The 26,344-nt window shown below is 56.5% G+C and overlaps 1 protein-coding gene across 1 annotated transcript in view; it reads right to left on the minus strand.

Annotated features, from left to right (window-relative positions):
* The window catches only part of RET (ret proto-oncogene), a 57,323-nt gene that overhangs the window by 10,259 nt on the left and 20,720 nt on the right, over nucleotides 1-26,344 (minus strand). Inside the window, exons 3-15 of the mRNA XM_017849004.1 lie at nucleotides 19,232-19,495; nucleotides 17,308-17,595; nucleotides 14,755-14,996; nucleotides 13,318-13,513; nucleotides 10,666-10,865; nucleotides 8,486-8,744; nucleotides 7,717-7,842; nucleotides 6,979-7,089; nucleotides 6,269-6,388; nucleotides 5,201-5,457; nucleotides 3,204-3,351; nucleotides 1,432-1,539; nucleotides 174-388 (exon numbers count right to left, since the gene is read on the minus strand). Of these exons, the coding sequence (XP_017704493.1) occupies nucleotides 174-388; nucleotides 1,432-1,539; nucleotides 3,204-3,351; nucleotides 5,201-5,457; nucleotides 6,269-6,388; nucleotides 6,979-7,089; nucleotides 7,717-7,842; nucleotides 8,486-8,744; nucleotides 10,666-10,865; nucleotides 13,318-13,513; nucleotides 14,755-14,996; nucleotides 17,308-17,595; nucleotides 19,232-19,495 (2,534 nt within the window). The remainder of the gene's footprint in view (nucleotides 1-173; nucleotides 389-1,431; nucleotides 1,540-3,203; nucleotides 3,352-5,200; nucleotides 5,458-6,268; nucleotides 6,389-6,978; nucleotides 7,090-7,716; nucleotides 7,843-8,485; nucleotides 8,745-10,665; nucleotides 10,866-13,317; nucleotides 13,514-14,754; nucleotides 14,997-17,307; nucleotides 17,596-19,231; nucleotides 19,496-26,344) is intronic.

The raw sequence follows: 26,344 nt of genomic DNA on the forward strand, positions 1-26,344 counted from the left end.
GGGTGTGGCATGGCAGGGGCATGGTGGGGTCAGGGTGTGGCATGGCAGGGGCGTGGCGAGTTAGAGTGTGGCGTGGTGGGGGCGTGGCAGGCCAGGATGTGGGTGGCAGGGACATGGTGAGTCAGGGTGTGGCCTGACCGGGGCCAGCTGGGTGCACAGCCATATGCACGCACCTTCATCTCGGCCAGGTACTGCATCCCCCGTGAGATCTGCCAGGCAAATGAGATGAGGTCGCCCATGGTGAGGGCCCGCTCGTCTGGGTGGTCCAGGGAGCTGGAGTTGCGGCTGCCTCCACTGCCCAGGTAGCCGGGCCCCACCTTGCGGCTCTCACGGAGGAAGCCCCGCAGGGAGCCGTACTTGGCGTACTCCACAATGAGGAGGAGCGGGCCTGGGGGTGGAGAAAGGCGGCCCTGGGCGTGCGGGTCAGGCAGCTCCGGTCTTTCGGGAGCCGGGGTGGGAGGCTGCAGGACCCCCAGGCCCAGCCACCTAACGAGTAAGGGGGCAGACACAGCCCTGCCTCGGGCAGTATAGCTGCAGCTCCGTGGAGAGCGAAGACCTTGAAGTCTCAGTTCTCTCTTGAACCACTTGCTCTCTGCCTCCTGCTGCTCGTGTGGGCGCCTCCTTCTAGAGTTGCCTGAGGCAGGCGACACTGCCCTGGGAGGCACCCCTCCCTGATACTAGGACCCCATGCCTTTTTGCCTCCTGGGTCCTGCCCCAGTGCAGGCTGGGGGTGCTGATGGAGGCAGAAACCTGCGCAGATGCAAGGGTTCCCGCCTGGCGCTGGGCTCTGCACGCAGCCTGCTCCCTGTTCCCGCCTGTCCTGCCCCAGGCCCAGCCTCCAACTCTACTGGTGCTGACCAGAGTGCCTACTGCACGCTCCCGGTGTTTCCCTATCCCTCTCGCACACACCCACACATGCATGCTGGGAAGCCCCTGAGCAGCACGGTGTTTGGAAAACCAACAAACCAGGCTGGTCTCCTGGATCTTTATCTGAGAAATGGTGACAAAGCTCCTGTCACGCAGGGTGGGGTTGGGGTCACCTGAGGTCACAGCACACCTAGTGCCCTGTGGTACCCAGGGTACCCTAGTACCCAGGATGCACTGTCCATTCCTAGAGCTCCCTGCACCACGGGCTCAGCCCGGAACTGGGTGAGGACACATGGCAATGTCACACCAGAGACCTCTGAGTAGCCCTCTGGGCCCAGGGAGTGCCGCTAGCACGGGGCCCCTCTGATGGGAAGTGCCCACTAAGCCCGTGGACTCAGCTAGACACAAGCTCCAGGCTGGGGCCTGAGTCAGGCTTTCAGAAAGAGGTAGAATAGGAAACAGGGCAGGAGCAGTCGGGAAAGGGAGAAAGAGGGAGAAGAGGGCTGTATGGAGCCCTCAGCCTGGGTGCTGTGGTTGCCCACCTCACCCTGCAGCTCGCCTTACCATCCTGGCTGCAGGCACCATACAATTTGATGACATGTGGGTGGTTGACCTGCTTCAGGAGGTTGAACTCTGACAGCAGGTCTCGCAGCTCACTCGGGGAGGCGTTCTCTGAAATGCAGCACAGAGCAGGTTGCAAACGATCCCTCCTGGAAGCCCCTTCCATGACCATACCGGTCAGGATGGACCAGCATTGCCTTGCCCAAGTTCAGACAGAGAGGCCTGCAAGGACGATGCTGCTTGAGGCTTCTCCCAGCCTTTGGGGTCAGTGGACAGGGGCTTCATCCGCCCTGAGGAAGAAGCACCCTGAGGAGCCAGCATCCACACATGTCAGATCTTTCCCCAGTGTCCCAGGGCTGGGCCACCTGTGTATGTGGCATTATGTTCCTGTAGTCGTCTTTAGAAGACAGTGGTCCACAGAAATCCCCCTCCTTAATCCTTCTGGAAAGGTGAGGGGACTCCCCCAGGTACCCACGCCGATTTGTGGGAAGAAGCCCTGGAGAAGCTGGAGAGCCATGAAAGAGGTCCACACACCGCGACCAGGCTCCCCGTTTCCCACTCCTGTCTGAGATGGCCAGCCTGGAGCCTAGGCATCTCCCGTGCTGCTGATGTATCCATCACGCATGCATGTCAGCAGCTCAAACTCCGTTAGTTACCAAGAAGACCCACATTAGCACCTGAGATAAAGCAGTGTTACCAGTGCACTGAACACCTGACATTCTGGCTTATTCTTAATGAACAGCATGATTCCCCCAGAGAGTCTAACTGTAGAGGCATGATGGAAAGAGGACAAGGCACCACAGGGGTGGCCTGCCCAGCACATGCGTCCCGAGGGTGGCCAGTGCTGTCCTGGAATGCCCAGCAGGTGCCTGGGCCTGAAGGTATTCCAAGAGTCAGAGCACATGGCTAAGCCATCCCTCCCAGGTCAGCTGTCCCACTGCCCAGCTGTGCCGTGCCACCTCCTCTGTCCTGAAGGATTGTCTGGAAGGGAGAGGACAGTTGGGAGTCGGGGCCCCAGGACCCCTTGGATCAGATGTGGGTGGCCTGGGGCTGTGCATGGCTGAAGGAAATCCAAGGGTCTCCCCGTACCCCTGGAGAGTCCAGGGTTTTACTGGCTTGGAGGTGAACCCAGTCTGAGGGGCTGGGTAGGCATCTGGAAGCACCCTGTGCTGTGCAGCCCCCAACTACTGCAAATAATTCTTGTGTACACCAACTACTCTCTCTCACTGCCATTCAGCCTGGCTGTCCACAGGGCTGGGGCCTGGCCACAGAAGAGGGGGCCACTCAGTGCAGTCACCAGCCTCAGACATGCATGCCTGTGTGGGTAAGTGCATGTGTCCATCAAGAGCCAAACTTGTGGCATGACTGGGCATGCAAGCGAGATAGGCCCATGGGGGTCTCTTGAGATTGAGGGCCAGTCCTTACTGGTGGTCTCTTCACCAGGACCCCAGGAGACACTGGGCTGAGAGGAATGAATGGGGTAGATTGGAGTGAAGACAGCTATCAGCTCAAAACCAAAGGGCTTTTTAAATGTTTAAAGCTTAGATCTTCAGTGGCACTGGCACAGCAGCACCTCTAGAGCCTTCCAGGGAGAACAAAGTCCTCGCTCTGCTTCTCTAGGCCCAAGTGGCCCATGGGAGGGGTCCCCCAACTGCAGCCGCTCTAAAACAGCAATGGGGGCTCTTTGGGGTCCCATGCTGGGCAGGAGGGGCCTCACTCCGCACCCTCGCCCCAGAAACTCCCCCAGGTGCACTGTGCCTGTGCCTGGCAGGTACCTTTCAGCATCTTCACGGCCACTGTGGTGTACCCTGCTCTGCCTTTCAGACGGAAGGCCGTTGCCTTGACCACTTTTCCAAATTCACCTTCTCCTAGAGTTTTTCCAAGAACCAAGTTCTTCCGAGGGAATTCCCACTTTGGATCCTCCTATGTTGGAAATGAGGGAAGTGGGAGAAGAGGGGAGAAAAGTGTAAGGATGACAGGGGAGGAAGAAGGCAAGACCCTTAAAGGAGCCCCCATGGACAAGTTCCAATGTGCAGAGAACCAGCTGTCATCTGAGCCAGAGGCAATGCTGCCTGTCTCTGTCCAGGGCAGGACCCCACAGCCAGGTCCCTGAGAGCTGCTACATGACAGGTATGGTCACAGCATGGCTTGGACTCAGTACTCTGACCGTCTCTGGCTCTTGGTCTACTGTCTCCCCTGACCCCTGCCCCAGGACTAAATGAGCACTGGCCCAGCCCAGGACCTCCGGCTACAGTGGAAGTGTTCAGGGCAACTTCTCTACATAGCCATCCCTGCAAAGAAAGGCGCCACCATGTTTTGCCTCCAAGTGTGGAACCACTGCTCCTCCAGGGCTGCCACCTGCCCTCACGCACCCATTTACTCTGCCTGCTGGCACCACCACCCTGCCCTCCCATCAAAGTTCTATTCACACATCGGGCCCACTTGGGACTGCTTTGGATGCCTTCCCAGACCCCCACCCCCAGTGCTTGAACTCTGACCAGGGAGGCCAAAGCCTGCCAGGATCCAGGAACCCTCCCCTGATGTGCCAGCTATGGGCATCTGTCACCCGAGGTCTCCTGCACCTGGGCTGTCCTGGTCTGGCCCCATGTTCCCTGGGAAGCCACAGTCAAGGTCAATGTCAACATCGCCATGGCTTCCCTGCGGCTGTCACCTCCACAGCTGGCACTGGAAACCCGTTTACCACACTCCAGAGACTGCAGTAAGCACATGAGGGCGACATCAACCTGATCCTCTCAAAAACTGAGGTTGAGTCACGGGTCCAAGACCTGGTGCTGATGAGTGTGACTCTGGAGCTGATTGCGGTTAGGGTGGTGGTCTCTGCCAGCAGCAGCCCAGACCAGGGCGGCCTTCCTGGGCAGCCTCGCACAAACCCGCTGGGTTTATGAAGGACTCTGGAGGCTCATCCTAGAGCCCTGCCGTGAGAGTAAGCTGCGGCCAGGCCAGGACGGGGACCACCAACTAGGAAAGCTGGTGGGGAAGCGGCAGTGGCCACATCTGGGAAGGCCTTCTTGGCCCACACCCTTACCGAGGGCTGGGTGTTGCCTGAACGGAGGCTCCAGGGCCAAGGCCTCAGGCTGAGCTGTGCTGTGGGATGTGGCCCCTCCCAGGAATCCCAGGTCACCTCCCAGCCTGAGATGGGAACTGCCAGGGCCCTGTGGCCACTGGGTATTCAGCTTCCTCCCTGGAGGCTCCTGCTGAGGAGGTATTCATGCCACTATAAGCTGCATGGCTCACCGTTCACTCACACCCTTGGCTCTGAGCCTCTTTTCCTCCCAGAACGAGGCTTGGCTTCCAGCGCCCTGGACAGTGCTAGTGGGGACACTGAAGGGGCAGGCCACCACCAGAAGAGGGCAGAAGCACCACACAGCAGGCCTGGCCGGGACAGGGAGGCTCCAGGCTGCTCAGCACAGCCTGGAGGCTCTGAGCAGCACACGCAGACCTGCAGGCCAGGCACCCCAGAGAGGCACCCCCCTCTGATTTCAGTGTCCCTCCGTCCACACTGCTGCTCCCCTGCCCAATGCTGCGACCCTGACCACTGCCTCTCACCTGGATGGGAACAGCACCTCATCATAGTCCCACCCCACAGACTGTCCCCACACAGCACCCTACGGAAATAGGGGCAGAGCACGGGCCTCATCTGCCCAGCGTTGGCAGTCCCTCACGGGATGGCCTCCTCTCCCCAGCTGGCCTCCCTCCCTGCAAGGCATCTGGGGAGGGCAGGCAGTCTTCCCTGCCCCATGGGGACCCTCACCGGGATCTTGAAGGCATCCACAGAGACCTGGTTCTCCATGGAGTCGAGCGAGGGCCGGCGGGCGCCGGAAGAGGAGTAGCTGACCGGGAAGGCCTGGGCGGGCCTCCGAAAGGTCATCTCAGCTGAGGGGATGGGTGGCTTGTGGGCAAACTTGTGGTAGCGGTGGATGCAGAAGGCAGACAGCAGCACCGAAACGATGAAGGAGAAGAGGACGGCGGCTGCAATCACCGTGCGGCACAGCTCGTCGCACAGTGGATCTGTGGGTGGGGACGGTGTGAGGCTCCAGGCCCAGAGGCTCGGCACCACTGGGTACAGGCTGCGCATGCTCCACCGCATGGCTCTCCAGGCAACCGTGTTCGCACCAGTGGGGAAGGGGCCGTGAAGGTGTGGGAAGGCCTGAGAACACCCCATCGGGCATGGGTACTGCCATTTACTGCCCCCTCCTAGACTACTATTGCCCTCTTACAGATGGTGACAGAGGCTCAGAGAGGCTGAGCAGCCTGCCAAGGTCACACAGCAGAGGCTATGCTCACTACACCAGCTGGCACTGGAGGGCTGGCAGGGGAGGTCAAAATTTTCCTCTGTTCCAAATGTCTTTGGCATTTTCTTTATGAAAATGCTAAGTGGCTCATGACATAGAGCTATATCATACCGGAAAACTCAATACCAGAAACGTGTCCCTGTGCTCAGGCAGAACCGCATCCCTGAGTGTAGTCAGTGTGGCTGTGCCACCCACCATACTTGTTGACCTTGAAATGTGTTCCTGGGTGGGTCCCAGATGCATGGTCACAGGGACAGTGACTTGTCAGCCTGACAAGCTGTTTGGTGGAAGAACTGCTTTTCTGGCCTGTTTATCATAGAACTTAGGGCCAGAGGACACTTTATAGGGGCCCTGGCCCCTCTCCTGGGTTGCACCAATGGAGTAACAGAGACCCAGAGGGAGGGAGGGAAGTCTCATGGGGCCCACTCGCCTCCCAGCAATTTCCTCCCTTGTTGGGACCTTAGATGTGCTGTTGAGACCTCCATGGGCCCAGGAGGTGGTGGTGGTCCTGGCTGCCACCCACTCACCCTGGATGTCTTCGGGCTCGCAGAAGCACTTCTCCTCCTCAGGGAAGCAGTTGCAGGTGCCATAGCCAGCTTTAATCCCCCGGGGCTCCCCGGGCTCATGCCCGCCGACAATGCTGCCCCCTGAGGGCAGATGTAGCCCACTCAGCCCCTGGGGTGTCTGACCACTGCAGGCCCCCATATTTCGAGGACAGTGTCCCAAGGAGCCCCCTCCCCAACTGGTGTCGCAAGCATAGGCCCAGGGAGGCCAGGCGCCCAGCAGCTTGGCTCAGTCGGGCAGGGTTCGGTCACAGTGCCTTTCTGAAGCCATGGGTGAAGCCAGGCCCCCTCCTAACATTTCATCTGAACAAACGACTCTGCCTCCAAAACTGGAGCCTGGTGGCCTGACCAGCACATTGCAGGGTCCCTTGTCTAGCTCAGGGCCACACTTTCCCTGTCAGTGTCCCTACTGACCATTCTCTGCTTCTGAAATCTGTGTGTGCCAATTTCTGGGGCCTCAGCAGGGACCTGGACAGTCTGTATGTCCCTGCCTCCCCCCGCCCCTGACCCTTCCTGCTCCCTCCCCATGGCCAGGGTGACGCTGAAATGCACAGGAGGCACAGCTTGATGCATAAAACTGACAGCCCTGGCAACTCTGGCCGAAGTGCATGTGGGATCCAGGTTTCCCCTACTATCTCCTACCTGTTCCCATGCCCTCATTAAACCCTGCTTACGGAGGCAGTCCTGGGGGCAAATGTTGATGTCTTGGGTCTCCACGACATCGCAGTGGCCATCGGGGCAAGTCTTGGTGCTGGGAGAGCAGGTGGAGAAGTTCCTGGTGATCCCTGCACAGGACACACAGCAGTCTGTCACCCACGTGGGAGCCCCACTACACGCCCCCACCACCTCCTAGGCCGATCCTGCCCCTCCAGGGAGGAGCAAATGGAGCCCTGAGCAGGGAAACACCACACATAGAGCCTTGCCAGCGGAAGCATCCTGGGGTGCCACAGCTTATGGGAGAGGTGGTATGAGGGGTTCCTCACACAGGTGGCCCTTACAGCAAAGAGGCCGGGACCCTCTCAGGGCTGCACAGTGAGGGCCCCTCATGGTGGTGGGCACACCCAGGCTGGCCTCTGGCTGATGCAGACAATGAGTCCCCTGCCCACACTACATCCCCTGGCCAAGGACCTCCCAGAAAAGGCCATTCTGTCCCCAGCACATCCCAACTTTGGTTCAGACCTTCCCAAGTCCAGAGTGACTCCAGCCTGGGGACCATTTGCTGTATTCACAAACCCTCTCCCCAGCCCTGCACTGCTGCCCACTATGCTGGCATCATGAGCCACGTGGGGGATGAGGTGCCAGAAGCAGACCTGGAGCAGGGAGAGCCACCCCAGGCTGGCAGGGCCACAGGACCCCGTTTCTACCGGTGCCGTTGCCCCTACAGGCCTACCTCGGGCGTTTCCAGGACCCACCTTTGCCATCTCCTTGCCTCCACTCACACCTGCCCGTTGGGGAGCCCAGGCCGCCACACTCCTCACATTCTGGCCGTCTCTTGCTGACTGCACAGGACAGGGGGCAGCCCGCCTCCTCGGCCACATCTGCAGGTGGCAGACAAGCAGGGTCACAGGGGGTTGGCCTGGGTCCAGGGCCCAGCCAGTGCCCAAGGACAGGGAACAGTACCAGCTGAGCTGCCCCACAGATGGAGCCCAAGTGGACTGGAGTGGCAGACCCAGGGCAGCAAAGCCAGTGCCAGGAGCACAGGGCACAGGGCAGGGTATAGGACATCATGGTCACAAAGCGGGGGTCACCTGGGCTGGGGTAAGTACAGGAGGAAGGATGTGAGGGCAGCCAGATTCGGCCAACGACGCTGAGGATGCCCTGTGGGACCTGCATTTCAGATACACAATGAATGGCGTGAATGGCAGCTGCTCAGCATGTTCCTAAGAGGGCATGGATGGGCCTGGAGGTGTGTCTTTCGAGAAGCTGCAAAGGTTGCATGGAACACACCTATACCAAAAAACTGCTTGTTGTTTACCCAAAATTCAAATTTAACCAAGGTCCTGTATGGTATCTGGAAGGGACAACCATTTATTGCTGGGTCACTCAGGGTAAAGCTGGTCCATGCCTTCCCCACTCCCCAGCTAAGCCTTGCACCTGTACTGTTTTTCTCAAAGGGCAGCAGGCCCAGGCTCCGGAAGCCCCCAGGTCTCCAACCCATTCCTTCCTGGAGCAGGCACTCACACGACCCCTCCACCGTGACAAGCAGCTGGGCCTGGGCCTGCCTGGAGGTCTGATGGTCGGTGGCCACCACCATGTAGTGAAGCTCAGCACACTTGGGCCGTCGCAGGGCCTTGGTGTCGTTCACAAACAGGATCCCCGAGGTGTCCTCAGGCGAGGTGACCACCCCTAGCGTGCTGCAGTTGGCGCCGGAGGAATGCAGCTCATACTGGACATTGATGCCACTGAACGCCTGGCAGTTTTCCACACAGACTTTCCCGATCTAGGGGGGCACAGGGGAACACTTTAACCAGGCCGCTGGACCGGCCTGCAGTGGCCTGAGGGTAGAGGTTCCCACACAGCCTGAGTTCTGGAATAGCCCCCAACTGAACCTGGAGACAGCAGCCCCGCTGAGCGCCCTGTCCTCCATCCCCTCAGCGCCTGCAGACCCACCCACCTGCCGCGGCCCTGCCCTGCCCTGCCCAGTTCCACTCAGGCCACATGTCACCAGCTGCCTCTGTTCCTGGGAGCTGGAGGTCAAAGCAACCCAGGGCCTCCAGGTTCAGTTTGGTGGCAGGAAAAGCCCCAGGCAGGCCCTGACTTAACCCTTTATTCTCCTTTTCTCCCTCACTCAGACACCAAGGCCGCCAGAATGTCTCCCACGCTCCTCCCCAGATGCTCCCAGCTGCCCCAGCAGTGCTCTGGGCACCCCTTGCTCCTCCCTCAGTGCACAGGGTTTAGAGGTCCACCCTGCCCTGGTGTCCCCTGGTCAGAACACTGAACACCAGCCACAACACTCGGGAGCATGGTTGCCCCAGCCCATGCAGGACCAAGGGGCCTCCCTGTGACTTTGACTAGAGCCCCTGGGAAAGAGGGGCCTCTTCTCCTGGGGATGCCAGGTCCTGGAGCCAGGCAGCTGAATTCTTTCAGCCTCATGGCAACTCTTGCGGTGGCTTGAAACCAAGAGTTCCACAGATGGTGAGACAGGGGCCAGCCAGAGTAGGGCCGGGCTCTCCCAGGCCCATGTGACCACAGCAAAAACCAGCCTCCTGGGCCTCCTCACTTTCCCCTACAAAGCCCACTTCCAAATTCTCTTGTGACTCTCCAAATTGTCCAGGGTTCCTGTCCTTAATTCACAGCTTTACAAACTGGGGAGAGGGGTGAGACCACAGTGAGGCTGAGGCTGGACTGGGATTCAGGCCCTCATTGTTCCTGAGCCTCACAGAGGGCAGGTGACTCACCTCCAGCAAAACCTGCTCCTGCCCCGCCCCTGTGAGACCCCCAGGTCCCTCTGCCTTGTCGCCCCTCCGTCTCTGATCCCTCTCCTATTAAAGACCAAGGGGATGGTCGGGGAGCTTGGATATGTCCAAGGGTGGGCTCCCTTGTGGGCTGGACACAGGTGGCTGACAGGAGCTGATGTGGGCACAGAACCACCTGAAAGAACTGGCCAATGGCCCTCTGAAGAGGGAGGCGCTGCGGGCTGCTCTGCGAGGGAGAGCGGCATGTGAGACCATGCATGCTGCAGTTTCAGGTCAACTTAATAAGTGCTTACGAGAAACATCCCAGAAAGAACGCCATGACGTGCAACACTGGTATCTACGGGCAGAAGGGATCACGCCTCATGCCTCATCTTCTTTCATGAGTATTTATTACTTTTATGTTTTCTCTTTCTAATCATTATTTTCCAAAGAGAAATATAAATGTACGCTTTTTAGCAAACCTAGTTACAAAAGGTAGAAAGTGGAAGCGTTTTCTGCCTCCCCCTGGGGGCATGACTGTGGACAGCAGTATGATCTCTGCACACTTGCAGATCCGCGTCAGGGAAGATCTACTTTTGCACACAGGGAGTCACGTGGGACCAACATCTCTGCAAGCCACTCTCACTTACCAATTTACCAGGAAGATTTTTCCAAGTCACCATATATGTAGATTTACCCAGTACTGCTCTTGCATTTTTGAAAAAACATTTTAAAGATACCAAGAATGGAAAGGGGGAAAAAAGAGAGGCCCAAGGAGCCCCTAGCCCTGCCCACTGTGAGCTCTCCCAGACCTCTTCTGCGCACCCAGCTGTAACCCTGGGTTCAGGACTCCACCCAGTCTACTCTGTGCTGGTTGGGCCAAGAGGCAGTGTCACCTGCCTTCCTGTGCCCCCATGTCCCTTGGCCCTTCAATCTTCCCCAGACGGGCAGTGGGTGTGGGCTCACCTGGGCAAATCGACGAGCCCTCCTACTCACAGAGAGGGAGTAGCTACTGGGCAGGTGCAGGCTGACCGGCAGCACCGACACGTTGAAGTGGAGCAAGAGGACGCCCGTTCCTGGGCCCTGGAAGTCCGAGTCATTGACCAGCACAGCCAGCTGCATGGTACGGTTCTCCGAGATGGAGAGGTTCCGATTGAGAACCAGCCCTGCAGGTGGGGGCACAACAATGACCACCGAGCTGCTCTGGCTGCTTCCTCATATGTAGCACACCTCTTCCCAGACACAGCCCTGCACACACACTGGTGCAAACATGCACTTTCACATGTACAGTGCCATGCGACCAGCCTGGGGCTGGTCCTAAGTTAGCACCAATGTTCAAATGTTGGGATTTGCTGAACTGAAAGTCCAGGGAACCCTTCTCAGTTTGAGGCAGCCTGTGTGTGTGTGCATGTGCATGCACTGTATGAGGTGTCTGTGTGTATGATATGCTTGTGTGGTAGGCGTGTATGTGGTATGTGTAAGTGTGTAGTATGCATGTGTGTGGTGTCTGTGCATAGGGTATTTGTGCCTGTATGTATGGGGTGTTTGTGTATAGAGTTGTAAACTAAAACTAAAATCTTAAGTCCCCAGACCAACTGAATAGATCCCCTCTTGGCCAAGAGGACACCAGAAAAACCTTAAAAACAGAATTCCGGGCCATGACAGGAAGGCAGGGTGGACTTGCCTTATTAGGCCCTCTTCCTTCTGGAGTTTGGACACGACTGACCGTCATTAACATTAAAACAGAGATCATAAGACTGACAGAACAGACTCTTTGTGGCAGTAAGATACCAAATTATAAACAGGACCTAAGGCCATGCCAGGCAAGGGTTAAGTGACACCCTACAAACCATAACATTGGTTTTCTTTTTTGAGACAGAGTCTTGCTCTGTTGCATCTCATTGCAGCCTGAACCGCCCAGGCTCCAGCCATCCTCCCACCTCAGCCTCCCAGGTTCCTGGAATCCAGGCGTGTGCCACCACGCCTGGCTAATTTTTCATATTTTTTTTGTAGAGACAGGGTTTCACCATGTTGCCCAGGCTGGTCTTGAACTCCTGGACTCAAACAATCCATCTGCTTCAGTCTCCCTGAAGTGCTGGGATTATAGGTGTGAGCCACTATGCCTGGCCCATAAAATCTTGTTAAAAACCATTTTTTTTTATTACCCAGGTATAACGCAGTTTACTTTCCATCCTGACCCTGTATAGCATCACGCAACACATAGCAGGCCTCGTTAACATTCCTTTGTACTGACCTGGAGTCTTTAGGCAAAGCTTAACTCTTTCAACCAACTGTAAATTAAAGAATCTCTGCATGTACCTCTAACCTGTAAGCCACTGCTTTAAGATACCCTGCATTTTGGGGTCAAACCAATGCATACCTTCCAAATGTTGATTTATGTCCTTGCTTGTAACTCCTGTCTCCCTAAAATGTATAAAAGCAAACTGTAACCCCACCACCTTGGACCTGGGGACCACTTACTCAAAGTTTCTTGGGTTTGTGTTTTCTCCAGGCTGTGGTCACTCATCCTGGCTCAGAATAAACCTCTTTAAAATGTTTTACAGAGTTTCGTTTTTTTGGGGTAACAGGGTGTGTGTGTGCATGTGTGTGTGTGTGTGTGTGTGTGTGTGACATGGGGGCTTAAAGGTCTGCATTACCAAGGCCCTGGGAAGAACATACTAGAGCCCTCCAGACAGCTCCCCCAGAGCATGGCAGAACTCCCCTCCACTGCAGGAGCCTCCAGCAGACCCAATGACCCTGCAGGCCAAGCCTTGGAAGTCATGCCGCCCGTGTACCTGCCGCGTGCTGCCGCTCTGGTTCTCATGTGGTGGAAACAAAGATGGGAGGGGCACTCCGGCAGACAGGGTGTTCAGTGCCAGGGTAAGGAGGCTGTCTCCCTTCTGACAAGTGGGGCCTCCATAGGCTTGGTGAGGTGGGGAGGACTGAGGAATGAACAGGACCAGGCCAGGCAGAAAGGGACGAAGGACCCACGGCCCGGGGTTCCCCCAGACACAGACCCCAAATGCAGGTGGTTTATTTGGAAGGCGATCCCAGGAGAAATCAGCAGGAGGTGGGGGAGGGAGGCAGGAAGCAAGGCCTCAGCTGAAAGGTGCCCTGCAAGCAGGTGAGCATGGTGGTACATGTCAGGAGTCAGGCAGGACAATGGGCTCAGAAGCCCTGACCTGGCTCGGGGCTGCTTCTGTACACCAGACTGTTTAGCAGAGAGCTGATAAGGCTGGAGCAATAATCCCTAAGCATTTGAGACACCTTAGGGGCAATGATGGAGTGCCAGGGGTGGGAGGAAAGCCTCAGGTGACATGTGTGTTTGCAATCAGTGGTGAGCCCTGGCGAGGTCAGCATGGGGGTGTGGTAGGGCTCTGCCAGGGTTGGCCATGGGGCAGCTCAGGGAGAGAGGACCCATGGTGAAAGCCCTGCTGGTGGCTGGAGGGCAGGCCTGGCAGAGACACAGGAAGTGCTTCGCAGAGGGTGGAGGGGAAGTGGCTTGGGCCACAGAGGGACATGCCAGGTGTGCATGTGTGTGGGGTGCTGCTTGCCCATGAAGAGCGAGCACCTCATTTCCTGGGGGCCCAGCCAGGCCATGCCACCAGCCCCTCTTACTATAGTCATGTACGGTCGCCCGCACGAAGCTGCCGTTGGCCTGGACCGAGGTCTCGTTGGGCCAGTGCTCCACCCGGAAGGTCTGCTGGGTCCAGGTGTCCCTGGGGAGCAGCGTGCTTGTGTACCGCCTCACCAGCTCCCCTGACGCAGGTACCACGTCTGCATCGAAGACACGCAGAGTGGCCACTACGGTGTCCTGCAGGATGCAGAGGGCGTTGGTCAGTGCAGGTTTGAGAGTGGCCCCTCAGACCCCCCAAAACCAGAGACCTCAGGATGCTGCACGTCCCACACAGCCCACAGGCGGATCAGGTGTGTGTTGTCAGAGCCCGGTCTGGGGACTGTCTGACCTAGATTCAAGTTCCTATGGGTTCACTGGCCAGCCTGGCCCAGTCACCTTCCTTGAGCCACTGACCCTCGCCTGCGTAACAAGTGCAATGTAGACCTCTTATAAGGAGAATTACAGCTGATGCCCAGGCACCCTGCTGGCAGGTCCCATCAAGGTCCCTAGAGAGCAGAATGAGCACCTCCACTCTCCCCTGAGGAAGCTGGGCCCTACAGGGTGAAGGTCAGGTCAAGGTCACACAGGAACAGATGGCAGAGCCGAGATGCGAGGCCAGGTCTACATCAAAGCGCTCTGCTCGAAGCATCCTCCTCCCCCAGGCTGGAGGGGGTTGTGAGGAAAGCCGCTGGGCACCTGGGATGGCTCTGCCCACCAGGCCTCTGCTGTCACCCCTAGGCGGCCCAGGGAGGCCCACACAGCCTTTACTCATAAGGTGTACTTTCGGTCAGACCTCCTTTCCCTGCCAAACCTGCACGTGGTGTGCCCAGAGAAGCGGGACAAGGCAACGCACTACCTCAGTCCCCACGCCCTCTCCCACGGCCCCGGCGGAGTGGGCCGGTTGCAGGAAGGCCTGAGGCTCAGCAGGTGGCGGTGGCGCTCCACCAGCGCGAACCGGAGAGGGGCGGGGCGGGGCGGGGCGGGGCGGGGTCGGCCCGGCGGCGCCGGAGGTGATCCGCCTTCCTGTCCCTTTCCAATCCCCGGCACCGCTCCTGGGCACTCAAGGGCCCTCCCTTTGGGGGCTGACTGCTGGTGGGAGGGAGTGCCCTCCCGGCAGATGCTCCCCGCCAGGGCAGCGCGCGGCACCCGCCTGCAGCGGCACAAGTGTGCCCCAGACGCGAGCCCTCGGGCCTCATCCTGGTCAGTCCCAGACTGGGCACCCAGGGTTCACAGTCTCCCGAAGCAAGGCCCCGCTGGGTGCTGACAGGACTCCCCCTTCTTCTCCCCCTAGGACAGAGGGGGCCGACGGAGACGAAGGACAAATTAACGCGTGAATGGTCGGCCACGATTGGGTGGCTACACGGACACTAAACCGACAGAGAAACGAACAGCGGCGGGAGACAGACACTGGGTAGACCACAGCACGCGCGGACAAGCACCTCCTTCCGCTTGAACTCCACCACGGCGCTGGCGGTGTCGACGCCCGCGGGGAATGTGGGCGCCGAGTCGTCCTCGTCGTACACGGTCACCGGGAAGGGCACCATTACCACCTCCTCGCGCGCGCCGGCGTGCACGGTGCACACGGCCACCAGCTCGTACTTCTCCCGCTGCTCGCGGTCCAGGGCCCAGCGCGTGCTCACCTCCAGGCTGTCCGGGGCGCAGCGGAAGGGCAGACCCTCACCTGCGCACCAAGCAGACAGGGGCCCCGCGTGATCGCCAGCCGGGACCGGGCCAGCCGCCTTTCACGGGAAGGGGGCTCTGCGGTCAGAGCGGGGCGCACACCGCACGCCAGCCGAGGACCCAGGCCTCCCCTCCTCCGCTCCACAGGTGAGCGCAGGGCTCCGAACACGAGTTTGCGCTTACGTCCTGCTGCCGCTGCGTCCTCACTCGTGCTGGTGGGGAAGAGCGAAGAGCGGGGATCAGCACCCTGAGCAACCGGTAGGGACTGGGACACTCCTCCGTCCACCTGGCCTCGATCAGAAGTGGCCTTTTGTGGGGAAGGGTGACTCCGGCTCAGACCAAGCTGCACGGCAGCCCTAGAGAGCCAGCTACTGGCCCTGGCTGCCGGGTTTTTTTTTTTTTTTTTTTTTTTTGACGGAGTCTCGTTCTGTTGCCCAGGCGGGAGTTCAGGGGCGCCATCTCGGCTCACTGCAACCTCTGCCTCCCGGGTTCAGGCGATTCTCCTGCCTCAGCCTCCCGGGTAGCTGGGACTACAGGCGCCCGCCACCACGCCCGGCTAATTTTTGTATTTTTAGTAGAGACGGGGTTTCACCATATTGGTGACTTTGGCTGCTTTTTAAAAAATGTTAGGTTTTTTTTCAATTATGTATGTGTTCATTTTAGAGAACGTGAGAAATAAAGCCACGATTCTACCACTTGAAAACAAACACGGTAGACATCTGGGGTATGATGTGACATTAACGCATAATGATTTCTGACCGCCTAGTGTGCATCTCCACTCTACAACTCCTTGTCCAGTGCGTCGCCAGGCTGGTCATCCTTTGAAGGCCGGATGTTGAGGCAAAAGCGCATGCTCCGTGCCCTGCACTGCAGCTCGCGCTCTACATCGCCCCTGAAGCAGGGCCAGGAACCACAACACACTCTTCAGTGAGCCTGCCCTCGATCCGTCCTCCAGAAATAATCCAGAAAAGGGGGCATGCTGAAGGCGGAAGGTCACTGCTGAAGACTCCACAGCCAACCCCAAGGAGGAGGGGGCAACTCCACAAGCCTCCCAGGCAGAACCATGCCTTGCGCATGAACTACACATGTGGGAAATGCTTATCATATAATGCTTTCCTCTGTCAAGTGTGATTACGAAAAGAACCCCACTAAACTAAATTTAATGACATAATTTTTAGTGGAAAAGGGCGGCATGCAAAAAACCAAATGCTTCATCAACAATCTAGTTCAAAGACATCTATTCCTGCCCCAGAGAATGAAAGGAATCTGGGGAAGCATGAGTGATGGCTTTTCTTCCTTTACTGAGATTTTAATATTCTTGTGATGTTTGTGTGATAAAGTTAGTGTGAATGGAGGACACATTTACCAGGGGTGCAGCCTGTGACCTGGTTGAGCCCCACTTCCTGACTTTCAGATGGTCAAATGGGGCCTCCCTACACTGGGTCAGCTGCCTTCTCCCCTCTCCGTTGGGATCCAGCTCATCCCACCCCCTGACTGGCGGCAGCTGCCTGCTTCTTGCCATGCCTGGGCTTACACCCGCATCTCGGCATCACAACCCACATACTCCTGTTCAGAGGTTTCTCCTGTAGCCTTCTGACTGTCACCCAGCTTCACCCCTGAATCTTCCCACCCCAAACCATTCCTAACACAGCAGTCTGACTAATCCTTTTAAAACCAAGACAGGTCCTGCCAGCACTCCGTCCCTCCAAAGTCTTCCATAGCTCCCCATGTTCCTCTGGAGAAGGCCCTGAAAGCTGCTCCCAGACCTGCCCCCTGTCCCAGAACTATTCTGCCCTATCGGCCTCAGCTCTTCCCTGTAGCTCAGTGCACTCCAGGCACACGAGGGTCACACTGTGGTGCCCTCCAAGGGGCTAGGCCTGCGTACCCAGCACCCTCCCACCTTTGCTCTGCTAGCCCCCACCCTGACCACCCAATTTACAATGGAGGAATGGAGGTCTCCTCCTCTGTTCCCCTCCTCCTCAGCGTTTCCCTCTTCCCAGTTTCCTAGTTTCTGGAAGCTAGCTCCTTCCAGAAGCCACCCGGTTTCCTTGGCATGCTCAGACGCTCTGTCTGCCCCACAAGAATGAAAGCTGCAGGCAGGCAAGATTCCAACCTGTTGTGTTCATTGTGATATCATTAGCTCCTAGAACAGTACCTGGCCCCTGGCAGACATGCAAGAGGTACTTCTGGAATATTGAATGAACTGATGGCATGGAGGTGAAGAATAAACCAGATGGCCTGTGTCAAGGGCTCACAGAGCAAGCCCAGCAGTAGCAGGCACTGTGGGGTGGCCCCACAAGGTCGGCACTCACCCTCCAGGAGCCTGTAGGCCACGCTGATGTTGGGGCACAAGAACTGCACAGGCAGCAGGCGGAACTGGTGGAAGGTGCCTGGGGGTCGGTTCTCCCGAATGCGGAAGGAGGGCCTTGTCTCTGGGAAGCAGAGCTCCCGGGGCTTGAGAGAGGTGCAAGCTGGAAAGGAGGTGTTGAAGAAGGAGAAGTACACGCGGGCACAGCCTGGCCACTGGCACTCGCCCTCACGAAGGGACGTGGGTGACAGGAATACCTTGAGGTAGACGGTGAGCAGGGGGAAGCCGCGGTCTGCAGAGAGAAGTCAGGTCTGTGGGGGCGTCGGCCACACCTGCCAGGCAGTCGGGAATGGGGAGGAGGCAGGAGCTCCAGGGCTGGTGTAAACCCTGGTCCCCACCAAGGTCCACAAAGCTCAGCCTGGTGTTCCAGCTCTGCCTGCTACCTCCTTACCTCTGCTGCACGGCCCTGCAGCCCAGAGTACCAGTGCCCCACAGGCCTAGCTCTCATCATTCAGTTTTCAGCTTAGAGGCCCCTTCCTCAGGGAGGTGTGCTGAGCACTGGGTCTAAGGCTCCCCAACTCTGACGCTGGCAACTTCTCCAGTAAGGATTGACCAGTGCCCCCCCTCCACACCCTCCCCAGGAGGTTTGGACTGGCCACAGGCATACTTCCACAACGCCTAGAGGGGGGCATTTCCGGCAAGTTCCATCACCCATGTGTCACAACCATTTCAGCTGGGCTGCGAGGGCTTTCCCAGCCTCCATCTCAGCCCTAGGTGGGCAGCTGCTCCTCACAGCTGCTCTTCCCATACTCTCTGGCATTCTCTTTACTTTTTGCTAGCCTGTAGCCTGTGCCTCATTGCTCCAATCCCCTGTTGTAATTAATTCTTTACATAAACTTTCCCTGTTAAATTACGCTGTGGTTTCTTCCTCAACAGGAACTGGCTGTGCATGAAGCCTCTCCCCACCTTGGAGGGCTTAGGCCTCCTAGGAAACCCAGGCCCAGGGCAAATTCCATGCTGGCTCCCTCCCAGGGACTCCTGTTCCTCAAGCTCCACCCTAGGGGAGCAGGATGAAGAGGGCAGCAACTAAGCGCATGGAACCACGACCTGTCTCAGATGCCACCTCCTCCAGGAACTGCCTGGGCTGTGCTAGAGGGAGCTGCCCACCCAAGCCCCCTCCCTCCCCTGCACCCTGGCTGTCCCTGGCAGACAGATCAGTCACTCTGCCTGGGTAGGGCAGGGATGCCTGCTCTGCATTCACAGCCCGAGGTTTGCCTCTCCCCAGCAGACAGGGCTCAGGGTAGTTGTGAGGGCTGTGAGAGTCGTGGCCCTGGAGGGGTGCTGGGGATGGGAACTACCAGGTGACCGTTTCCTGTCACAGGGGCTCTGCTTCCCCTCCACACCCCTCCCATTACCAATGTCACATGTGGCCATGACTCTGGCTCTGACTGCTCCTCTTTCCTCCCTGGACACCTGGGACAGGCTCAAGTCCCTGCCAGGTACAAGGGCAGCCAGCTGCCGATAAGAAGTCAGGCTTTCCTTGGGAACTGCCGCTTCTCCAGAGAGTTGCAGGTCATTTGCTAAATCAAAACCTTGGGATTTTTCTAGTCCCATTTACTCCCTCTCTTGAAACCTCCTAATCCTTTTTAGCGCCACTGGAAGAGGGATTCGGGTCTGGCAGAAGAGTGTACCCAGATGATTCCTGTGTGTCTCCAAACTCCTACAGCCTCAGGCAGCCCTGAAGCTTGTCCTGGCTTCTCTCCAGGCTGGACACAGAGGCAGGCCAGCCTCACCTAACCCCTGACACCTTCCACAGCAGAGGTGGTGGGGGAGCCACCCTGAGCCTCAGTGCCAGTGGCTGTGATGAGGGCGGCTTGAGGAAGGGGTGGGGCGGGGCACAGGGGTGGGTGTTGGGGCGGCTCCCTTACTGCGGCCACTGAGCTTCTCCCAGGAGCTGCGGTCCAGGCTCTGATTAAGGTAGAGGAGGCCGGTGTGCTCCTGGATGCAGATCCAGTTGTTCTCATGCAGCCGTGTGCGGTACGTGCCGTAGAGGTGCTGGCCCAGGCGGAAGCTGGGCACCTCCTCAGGGGCGTCCCGCAGGGCGTGAACGTACAGCAAGGGTGTGCCAGCCGGCTGGTCCACATACAGCTTCTCCCAGTAAGCATCCCTTGAGAAGTAGAGGCCCAATGCCACTGTGGGAAGTAGGGAAGTGAGTGAGGGATGGTGAGGATAAGGCTTCTTCAAGGACACACACACACACACAAAATCATTAACTTAAAATTCTGATCTTAGCAGGAGTTTTTCATCTCTGTTCCTGATAACATGAACACTCAATTATTTGTATAGTTACACACGGGCTAGAAAAAAACTGCTTTAAAATAGAAAAAGAGAAGGAAACAGGGGAGGCAGTATCCTCAATGACAAGCCTATTCTCAATCATCCAAGCCGGAAGGGCGCCCAAACCATACAGAGTTCTCAACAGATCACCCAGAGCCAGAGTGTTCAAGGGCAGGTGACACTGCCAGCCACGCAGGGCAGGCAACAGTTGCCAACAAATGAAGAAAGCACTTTATAGGAAAGTCGTAAGTCTTTATCTAAACATACGCCTACCATATGACCCTGCAATTCCACTCCATTCATCCAAGAAAAGTGAAAACATACGTCTATCAAATGCCCTAGTTGGAACTGGAAGGATGATTCATAGAAGCCAAGAGCCTAGAGGTCCTTCAGCAGGTGGATGGACAGGCAGACCATGATCCAGCCACACCACAGAATCCTGCCCAGCAATGAAAAAGGATGAACTATGGATACACACGAACACCTGGATGGGTCACACACACACATACTATGCCAAGGTGAGGAAGCCAGGCAGAGGAGAGCACACATGGCACGATTCTGGATGGATATTAGGCAATGGATCAGACTGGCTGCCTGTGGCAGGCAGGGGTGTGGGGGAGGTGGACAGATTGGGAAGGGACACAGGGCACTTTCTGGGGAAGGTCCCATATCCTGAGAGGGGTGCAGATCATGCGGGTATATTCGTTTGTCTGCGTTGTACAGCTAAGGTCCGTGCATCTTATCTATGTAGTATTTATTTATTTATTTATTTTTGATATGGAGTTTTGCTCTTATTGCCCAGGCTGGCATCTTATCTATGTAATTTTTAATATTTATTTATTTATTTATTTTTGATATGGAGTTTTGCTCTTGTTGCCCAGGCTGGAATGCAATGGCGTGATCTCGGCTCATCACAACCTCCACCTCCCAGGTTCAAGTGATTCTCCTGCCTCAGCCTCCCGAGTAGCTGGGATTACAGGCATGCACCACCATGTCTGGCTAATTTTGTATTTTCTTAGTAGAGATGGGGTTTCTCCATGTTGGTCAGGCTGGTCTCGAACTCTCGACCTCAGGTGATCCACCCACTTTGGCCTCCCAAAGTGCTGGGATTACAGGTGTGAGCCACCGCGCCCGGCCTATCTATATAATTTTTACCTAAATAACTGAAAAACGAATCACTGAGGGTGCTGCGGACAGAGGCGTAGCTTCCTCGGAGAAGGCAGGATGCTGGGCTCGGCTGTGGCCGGGTGAGCCCAAGCAGGAGTGCAGTGCACTACACTGCTGACTGTGTGTGGCCAACATTTCCCACAGTAGAAAGCTTTTAAAATAGTTTTTGGAACTCATGTACATTGTTGGAGAGAATGGAAAATAATATACAGTTATGTCATGAAAAGCAAGAAGGTAGTTCCCAGAAACTTAAAAATTGAATTACCATATGATCCAGAAATCCCACTTCTGGGTACATATGCAAAAGAATTGAAAGCCAGGTCTCAAAGAGATATTTACACTCCCATGTTCACAACAGTACTATTCAAGATAGACAAAAGGTGGAAGCAACCCCAGTGGCCATCGATGGATGAATGGATGAACAAAACATGGTCTACACATACAATGGAATATTCAGTCTTAGAAAGTAGGCAAATCTGGCCGGGCGCAGTGGCTCACGCCTGTAGTCCTAATACTTTGGGAGGCTGAGGTGGGTGGATCAGTTGAGGTTGGGAGTTCAAGACCAGCCTGGTCAACATGGTGAAACCCCCGTCTCTACTAAAAATACAAAAATTAGCTAGGCGTGATGGCGGGCATCTATAATCTCAGCTACTTGAAAGGCTAAGCCAGGAGAATGGCTTGAACCCGCAAGGCGGAGGTTGCAGTGAGCCAAGATTGTACCATTGCACTCCAGCCTGGACAACAGAGCAAGACCCGTCTCAGAGAAAAAAAAAAAAAAGGAGGGAAATCCTGACACAGGCTATTAACATTGATAACCCTTGAGCACATTATGCTAAGTGAAATAAGCCCATTGCAAAAGGATGAACACTGCATGATTCCACTTACGTAAGATCCCTAGAGTAGTCAAATTCACAGACACAGAACATAGGATGGTGATTGCTAGGGCTTGAGGGAGACAGGATGGGGACTTAGTGTTTGATAGGGGCAGAGATTAAGTTTGGGAAGATGAAAAGTTCAGGGAATGGTGGTGATGTCCCTGAAATGTATGTTTAAAAATAGCTACATTGTAAATCTTATTTTTGTGTATATTTTTCCACAATAATTTATAGTATGAATTTTTTAAAAGATGGATAAATTGGCGAAAATGCTTAAAATGCATTAAGAACCTGCAAATAGACTCTAGAATGCCCAAACAATACCAACATCCAAAGCAGACATTAGGAATACTGCACTTATATGCAATCGATCTCTTTTCTGTCAGTTTGCTCCCACCCAGACAGTTGCTGCTTGAGGTCGCTGAGGGGTCTGGAGGGCGGGGCCTGCAGCAGCAGTTGAGAATGCCCCCCGGGGCCACTGGCTCCTCCGGGACACATCTGGGTTTGGGAAACAATCAAATGCCAAGTGGACCCTGGAAGAGAACAGGTGAGACATCTGGAGTCCCATAGTGGGAAAACAGAACAGGATAAGGGTTCTCTTGAAGTGCTCACTGCACATCAGGAACACTGCTCCCATGACGATGCCCTCAGGGTGGGAGGGGGTGCTGCATTTCTGGTGACAAAGAGGGTGAGAGATTGTAACTCACAGTGGCCTCACAGGGTGAGGAGGGTCCAGATGCCCTGGCCCCTGATAAGCCCCCTCCCAATTTCATGTGGTGTCGTATGTCTGGGCTATCCATGCAGGCGACAGGGTCCGTGTTCTTTTCCCAGAGGGGATGCTAGGGACCTGACTGAGCTCAGGTGGGGAGAGGCAATGCAGCACAGCTGGGTCTAGTTTTCTCTGGGACACATACCTCTGGTCCTGGTCTTCCCAATAAGAACATTTGCACTTGTGCGGTCGTGGGGTGGCTCTGGTGATGCCCAGGCTGCAGAAGAGTGGGCGGGGCCCTGACACCCCATCTGCCGCAGGAGCAGATCCAGTCTGGGAATCCTGCAGGTGCTCCTCTGGGGCCTCCATGATGTGCAAGCACCTTCAGTGGTCCAGGGACTAGACATAAGATAGGTCTGGGCTTCCCAAAGCCCCCACCACAAGACCACATGTGCAGGGGAGAACGGGCCTTTCTGCTCCCAACTGGCAGAGCCCACCCCTACAGGATCATGGGGGGCCCAGTCCCAATTGGTCTCCCTGCTGCCAAAAGGGATTTGTGGGTCAGGCAATGATTGCGAGCAGAAACAGACTTAAATGCACTTAAAATGCCTCGCCTCCCAGGTGGTCTCTGCAGCTGGGCACAGCTGTCTTAATGTTCCCGCTTGTCACAAACACTTCTAGATGGAAAAACACATGATCCAAGGTGGGAGAATGAAGGAGGTGGGTGCAGGGCCGGCCTCAGCGAGTGCAGCCTGGGCAGTCCCAGTGGGCCCTGCTCAGAGGTCTCACGCTTGGTTTAATGCTCTTTGCTACAGTCTTGAAATTCTTCATAATTCTAGAACAAGGGGCCCACAAATGATGCAGCCAATCGTGGTGAGTCAACCACGGGGGAGAGCCGGGGAAGAGCTGCTGGCATCAGGCACCATCGGGCTGTGCAGACTCTGCAGAACACTGGCCTCCTCTGGGCCTCAGTTTCCCCAGCTTCGAAGTGGGGAAGGCATGCTAAGGAGAGGAGGAACAGCCAGTGCAGGTGTAGGCAGGTGTGCACCTCTGCCCAGGGTTGTATCATCATGAGCCTCTCATTGCAGACTCAGCCACTGGGTACAGATCCCTTCACTGCCCATTTCACAGATAAGAACAGTGAGGCTGGGTGGCGAGAAGCCTGACCAAGTTAAACAGCTGGACACGCTGTGAGGCTTTGTGTCTTGGGAGTTAGAATAACAGCTGAGAAAGGGATGGTGGAAGTCAGGCTCCAGCAGGTGCTGAGCCTGCCAGGACACCCAGGGCCCTGCTGGCTGGCTTCCCATCCTGCTGCCGCCTTTCTGCCTAGAAGGGCTGGCTGACTGGCCTGTGGACCAAAGTCGGGCCTGTGGGTTGAGACCTACCTCTGGTGAGAGCCACTCCTGGCACCATGGGAAGGTCACCAGCAGGACTTGCAAAGCTTTTCCCACCCCATTGCCTTCAGGGCCCAAATGCCACGTGGAGACAGAATCTTCCCTCACACCTAGCACACAGGTGTCTGCCTGGACAGCTTTGGTTGCCAGGGCTGGGCCCACCCTGTGCTTCTGCAGCACGGCAGTGGCCTGGCACACACCACACCCACCGACGGTGCAAATGGCAGTGTTGCTTGTCTGAGAAACCAAGAGGATTCCCACATCAACCCTCAATGACTCCCCCACCGTGATTCTGGTTCCTCAGGCCAGCTGTACCCTGGCACCATGCAGGATGGGGTGGGGAAAGGTCCTGCTTGCTCACAGCACACCTGCCAAAGACCCAAGTTGCTGCTCACATTCAGAGAGACCTCAGGAACCTTCAAGGCCTGTGTAGTGTGTGTCATGAGTGTGTGTATATGTGTGCATGCACACGGCATGCAGGAGACAGAAAAAGAGATGGAGGCACGCCCACCCAAGACCCCATCTGCTCCCACCCTGCCCACCTCAGCTGAAAAGACTTGGCCCTAGTGTTTGACAGAGTGAAGTGCTAGACTGTTTCCAATGATCCACACTTGGCTGGGCTGTTTAATTTATTCATCTTTGGATGCAGAGGGGACCAGTCCCAAGCCCCCTCGTCCCACACGTGTGCACACACACACCTTGTCAGTCCATACACTCTGTCCAGGTGTGCATGTTCTCCAGGCGGGCCTGAAGCAGGCTACTTTGCAGGCAGCACAAGGCAAAGCTTCATTGGTGGAGGGCTTTGGAGGGATGCTGGGGACAGGCCAGGGCTTGCTCCTGTCTCCGGTTGTTATACCTGCCTTTTCTGAGTCCTGTTGCCCAGCAGCCCACGAGACAGGGTGTGCTCCACCCCAGCGCATGTAATCCCTTGGCACTGATGCAGCCCACACCTGAGCCTAGCCATCAGCTTCCTGCAGCCCTCAGCCTCAGTTCCCATGCCCTGAGGAGAGTTCCTGCCAGACCTGAGCCTGCACAGCAACCCCCAGTGGGAATCCAAGCTCCAATCCCTTACAGGCTCTGGACCCCAGCTGGGAAGGGGTTTCCATTCCCTGTGCCCACCTGACAGCCGAGGGTGCCGCACAGAGCCTCTCCCCATCCAACAACTACCCGACCCTCTTTACATCCACCAGTTTAACGTGACCTCTTCATGTTACTGCTCCTTTCTCAAGGGAGCCACATGGGGCTGTCTCCTGGGTCGACTCGGGCAGACACTACCTGCACACCATACCATTCTCCTTTACATTCACAAACACAACTCATTTCTCTCGGATTGCATACCATTACACACCCACGGGGCACACAGCTTACACACTCTGTTCTTCCATCATGCCCTCACACATTACTCACCACTGCCAATCTGGCTCTAACAAGCACATGCATTCGCTCATACTGGTGCACACCCACTTTCACACACAAGCACACACATTTTCCTGCACCCTAGGTGCACACATACTAAGCGTGGCCTGGCCCTGTCTGTGGAGGCGGGGGCTCACCAGCTGTCCCCAGGCTCCTGGCTGTGGCCCTTGGTCTCCCACTCCCTCACTGCCGACCAGCAGCTCTGATGGGGCACTGTGAGGTCACCCTCACCATGGCATGGTGACCCTGCCACAGAAACACAAATGGAGCTCCAGACGATGAAAAACTTCCCTAGGATGGCAGCACAAGGGCCGAAATTTGGGACTTCCGAAAAAGAAAACAATAACAACAACGATAGGATCCAAAAACTGCATGAATTAGAAGCAGCACAGGGCGTGTGTGTACAGCAGGCCCTTCCTGCAGAACCCCTCATGCGACACCAGCCCCACGCCTGCCCTTGATGGGTGGCAGACGATGCAGATGACAGCTTTATTATGGCCCAGCAGAATCTCCTTAAGAGACGATTTCCTAATGCAATCATCTTCCTGGGAATGGGAAACAGGCCCCAGGGCTCCTCCCTGGGGGCTGGGAGTAGAAAGAGGCGGTCCCTGTCTCCCCAGGCCAGCTGTTCCTATGGGGGTCCCTCCAGCCCCATTCTGAGCACTGTTATCCTCTCAGGATGTGACCTGTTACCTCCCCCCACCTCCCCCACTGCTTCTCTCCCACTTCCCACTCATGTTTTCTCTTACTATAGTCAAATATTTGACATGTACAACGAATACATTTCACAGAACATTTATGCTGAACAAACACTCAGGAGCCCGTGGCCCTGCTGAACTGGATGCCTGGCCACATGCTGCCCTCCTGCCTCCCCATCTGCCACTGAGTCCACCCCCACCAGCAGGAGCCCACACCCGTCCTTTCTCTTGCCTCATTTTTTGACGTCACTCATGGAAGGCCCATTTTTGCTGGGTGGAGAATTCCATGTGGACAGCTATTTTCCTCCACTCTACATAAGGTCTGGTTCCCTTCTTTGAGCCTCACTACTGCTGCTGAGGGGCCATGCTCAAGTCGGCCCCTCCTGGGTAACCCACTTTCTCCCAGCTGCTCCCAGGACCTCCTCTGTCTTTGGTGTTGTCCAGC

The sequence above is a fragment of the Rhinopithecus bieti genome, unplaced genomic scaffold (assembly GCF_001698545.2).
Source record: "Rhinopithecus bieti isolate Rb0 unplaced genomic scaffold, ASM169854v2 scaffold_32096, whole genome shotgun sequence".
In the NCBI taxonomy this organism is placed as follows: Eukaryota; Metazoa; Chordata; class Mammalia; order Primates; family Cercopithecidae; genus Rhinopithecus; species Rhinopithecus bieti.